Source organism: Nestor notabilis, unplaced genomic scaffold, assembly GCF_000696875.1.
Source record: "Nestor notabilis isolate BGI_N333 unplaced genomic scaffold, ASM69687v1 scaffold9972, whole genome shotgun sequence".
In the NCBI taxonomy this organism is placed as follows: domain Eukaryota; kingdom Metazoa; phylum Chordata; class Aves; order Psittaciformes; family Psittacidae; genus Nestor; species Nestor notabilis.
The window spans coordinates 1-4,185 of NW_009919683.1; the positions used below are offsets into that span (position 1 = coordinate 1).

Here is a 4,185-nt window from a genome sequence, read left to right on the forward strand (position 1 = left end):
TCTGCCTTATTCGCCGGCTCTCTCACCAGGTTAAGCAGCTTCTCCAGCTTTGCAGTTTCCACCTCGGGGCCCTTCTCAACCTCCTGGCCTTTCTTCGCCTGCAAAGAGAGCAAGTGAGGCAGAGCTGTGAGCAAGGAGGGCTGCTGTGTCCCAGCTCTCAGCCCTCACTGGGAGCTGATCCACAGAGGGGGGGATGCACCTGCCTGTGGCTGTATTTCAAGCCCAAAGTGCCATGAGATGTGCAAAAGCCCCCATGGATGCAAAAGGGTGGTACGGAAGGGTTTGGGTGGGGATAGAAGTGGAATGGTTGATCCAGAGCAACACAAAACCTCTTCCGCCTCTCTCCTCCCAACTGTTCTCAGCTCCGTGGGACAGGACCATCGTCTAAGCCCTCTGGTTTTCCCCCCAGGCCCCCGGGGGAGGCTCCAGATATGCACCACTCCTCGGGCAGTGACAGCAGTGCAGTGTCTAGACCTCCCCGAAATGGTCTGACCAAGCTCATCCCATGCCAGTGCTCCTGGGCAGAGGCACTCACAGGAGTGAGGATCGGTCCTTTTGCACCCAAATGGCTGGGAAGTGAGTCAGGGCTCCCAGCTGGGCTTTAGCTCCTTACTTTGGCTCTCCTCTCCCTGGGCATACCCTGAATGTCCCATGTGACAGCCCTGTACCTCACTGCACACCCCTGTGCCCAACCCCAACACATGCCCCAGCATGGGAAAGGGAGGACAAGCCCTTCACACAGTCCCTAGCACCTCTCTCAGCCCTCCCATCAGCTCCCTCCCTGGGTCCTAGAGCAAACCAGCAGCGTCCTGGGAGAAATCATGTTGCACGAGGGAAATAAGCATGTCCAGTTCAGTCCTCATTTGCTTGGCAATAGCAGGAGCTTCAAGGCTTGCTGGGGGATGATCTCCCTGCTAAAGGTACCAGTGCCACCCAGTGCATTAGGCAGAGCATGTGCCCCAGCTGTGGCCTGCAGCACTGGCGCATTGCTCCCATCAGAGCTCAGGGGATTTGGGAAAGTGATAACGTGGGGCTCTCCAAACACATACCATGGCAGACACAGCTGCAGCAGAGGATTGTTCCAGCCCACATTCAGCCCACCGAGCCCTCCCGCAGCTGAGCGTCTACCCTGTGGGCTTCCTCCAAATTAGCATCCACCCAGCTGCTGCATCCTGTTGCTCAGTGCTGCCTTCCGCTCACAGCATTCCCCTCTGCCACCCTGCTGGCTCTTGCCTTGCCTTTGGAACTGGGGGTGTCCCTGTCCCAGGGCTGGGAAGCTCCTCTGTGTCAGCATGGCTCTGGGCACTCCAGAGAGCAGATGCCAAGCACAGGCTGGTGCCCAGTCTGGCAGTGGGGCTTGGGAGAGGTGCCAGCGGGTCCCCAGCCCTGTGCCATGCCCAAAGCACAGGGATGCTCTTGGGAGGCCAAGTTTGCAGCAAGCAGTGTCTGCTTTCTCTTCTCCCCGCTTAGGAAAGCTCAATTCTCTCCCTGCTGAATCAACTCCTCTAATGGTCACGGGTGCTGCAATTACAAACATGCACCTTTCCTTCAGCACTGACAAAAAAATGCCAGCCCACAACGAGAGGAAGTCGTAGGGCTGTAGGGAATATCTCTACATTTCCAGAAGTCCCCAGGGGTAACGGGTTTAAACTGAAACAGGGGAATTTCAGGTTAGATATAAGGAAGAAGTTCTCCCCTGTGAGGGTGCTGAGGTGCTGGCACAGGGTGCCCAGAGCAGCTGTGGCTGCCCCATCCCTTGCAGTGTTCAAGGCCAGGTTGGACACAGGGGCTTGGAGCAACCTGCTCTAGTGGAAGGGGTCACCGCCCGTGGCAGGGGGGTGGGGGGGGGGGTTGGAACTGGATGAGCTTTAAGGTCCCTTCCAACCCAAACCATTCCCTGAGTCTATGATTCTATGATCCCTGGGCTTCCTCATTCTCCCAGCCCAGCACAATCCTGATAGAACAGAGGATTTCTCAGCTGCTGGAGGACATATCTGGGGTGAAAGCATCCCTGGAAGGGGAAACGGGGACAACTGTAAACCCCTCTGCTCACAGAGAGCCCCACTCCTCATCTGAGTGCAGGGATGAGCCGAGGCTGTTTTTATTTACCAAGCCCATCCGCTGCATGCCAGGACAGCGCTGGTTTGTATTAATGTCTCTAAGTGAGCAACGCCCTTGGTGGCTCCGGTCCGGGCAGTGCGAGTGGTGTTTGTACTAACGGCCCACGTCACAGCCGAGCATCTCTCCGAGCGGGAGCGTTGGGATAAACACAGCTGCTGGGATATTTCAGGACTTAGCTATTTCTGCAGAAAAGCTGCTTTGCTGTCTGACAGCATTCAAAGCGCTCCCTTTGGCACCCTGCGTCGCACACAGCACCATATGCAGGTCCATGGGACAATAACTAAAGAGGCAACTGATTTGCTCAGCTGGGAAAAGGAGATGGTGAACCAATCTCCCATCTACCTCCCTCCATCCCAAGCCCTTTGCTCTCCCCACTGGTTGAGTCTACTGACAGTCTCCAGGTAGTAAAGCCAGGTCCATGGGGACCGTGTCTGAGCCTTGCTGGAGTCACCAGCCACAGGCAAGGCCCAGATCCTAGTCACTGAGCTGTCCCTGAAACCTTGACTTTCACACTGACTCTGCTCCTTTGGTGCGTCTGAGCAAGCTGCAACAAAGCCACACACAAGCCTGTAATGAGCCGTAACTGAACCAGAGCCCTAATTTAACGCCACATAACTAGGCAAGCAGGATGACACAGGGAAGGAAGATTACAGTGTCCTTTTGGGTGCACTGGAATGGAAAGTTTCTCTTTATTTCTCCGCTGGCTTTTCCCAGGGTGCCTGTGCATGTGAGTGGCCGAGCTGCTGCCGCACCAGCACAACACCGGGGCATCTGCTTGGATGCAGGTGGCTGCTTCCTACAACTGCAGGGGCTTTGCCTGCACCAGGCCTCTGAGGAACAGCTCTTCTTGGAGCAGGGATGCTGCAGTTTCCTGGAGCATGCATGGCGCAGGGAAGCATCGCCTCCATACGTGACTGCCAATGGGCTTCCCCTCCTGACAGATGCCACGCGTGGAAAGGGGCACTCATGGGGCTCTGCCACAAGGGATGTAGCTGAGCCCCTTCCCCACCTGCATCCCTGCTTATAACACATCCATAGGGCTCATCGGGAGCTGAGGGGGAGCCGCAGCAGAGCATCCCCCCTATGGAGCTGACAGATGCAGAGCTGTGCTTACATGGGAGGTCTGTCCCTGAGGAGCTCATTGAGCGGGTACCAGAGCTGCTCACAGTAGTGTTTGCATCAATTTTATTGTTAACAGTTCCCAGCAGGAGAGCAAAATGCTTTTGGCTGAAACAGTGGTGAGGGACGTGCCAGGAAAGCTCATGGCATGGGCAGAGAAGGTGCTCTGTGGGGATGGACTCTGTCCTGCTCGCACAGCATGATCCCAGGGAGGTGAGATGGGGAGGAGACCCCCTACATATCCTCATGCTGCTGTGTTCAGGTCGAGTCCCTCTCTGTACATACACTCTCTTGGCCTTATGCCTGGGCTCTGTTCCGGCTCTCCGGGCAGGTGAACTGAGGCATGGGGGTCCTGGCCCTACAGACAGTGTGGGCACAACTGCTTCAAGGTCCTTGATGGTCCTCTCAGCCCCAGAGGTGAGTACTGACACTGGAAGCGAAGGAAGAAGTGGAAGATAACTGAAGGACAGCCCCAGGGGTGCGGGCAGAGCAAGGACAAGGATGAGGACTGGCTGTTTGAAGACCCCAGCCCCAGCCCTACCCACACTGGCACATCCTGAACTCTACATCTAGGATATGGGAGTCATTTAGACTGGATTCCCTGTGTCTTGGCTGATGCCTTCATTCCCTAGCTGAGCAGTAAACCGCCAAGTTAATAAAACTCTCCCATAAAAGCTGGCAGTTTCCAGCATCCTTCTCCCCCCACCCCATCGGCGTAATGATCATAAAACATCTGCTGTAAGGTTTCGATTAAATGAAGCAAAACATGTTTATGTTTTAAAGTAGTGAGGAAGTCAACTATGCTGGCACCAACAGACAGAAAGTCCCCATAACTTCCCTGGGAGCAGAGGGGACCCTTCTCCCTGCTGAGTCTTGGCCAAAGGGCACAGGCCTGGCCCTGCCCTGCTGTCTTCATGACTCTGATAATCCCCGTCTCTGGCATTC

The 4,185-nt window shown here is 55.7% G+C and overlaps 1 protein-coding gene across 1 annotated transcript in view; it reads right to left on the reverse strand.

Moving 5' to 3' along the window:
- Positions 1 to 14: 14 nt before the first annotated feature.
- DNAI1 (dynein, axonemal, intermediate chain 1) overlaps positions 15 to 4,185 on the reverse strand; it is a gene marked incomplete at both ends in the record, with an annotated part of 79,400 nt that continues 75,229 nt past the window's right edge. The window contains one exon of the mRNA XM_010010335.1: positions 15 to 98. Coding sequence (XP_010008637.1) covers positions 15 to 98 — 84 coding nt within the window. The remainder of the gene's footprint in view (positions 99 to 4,185) is intronic.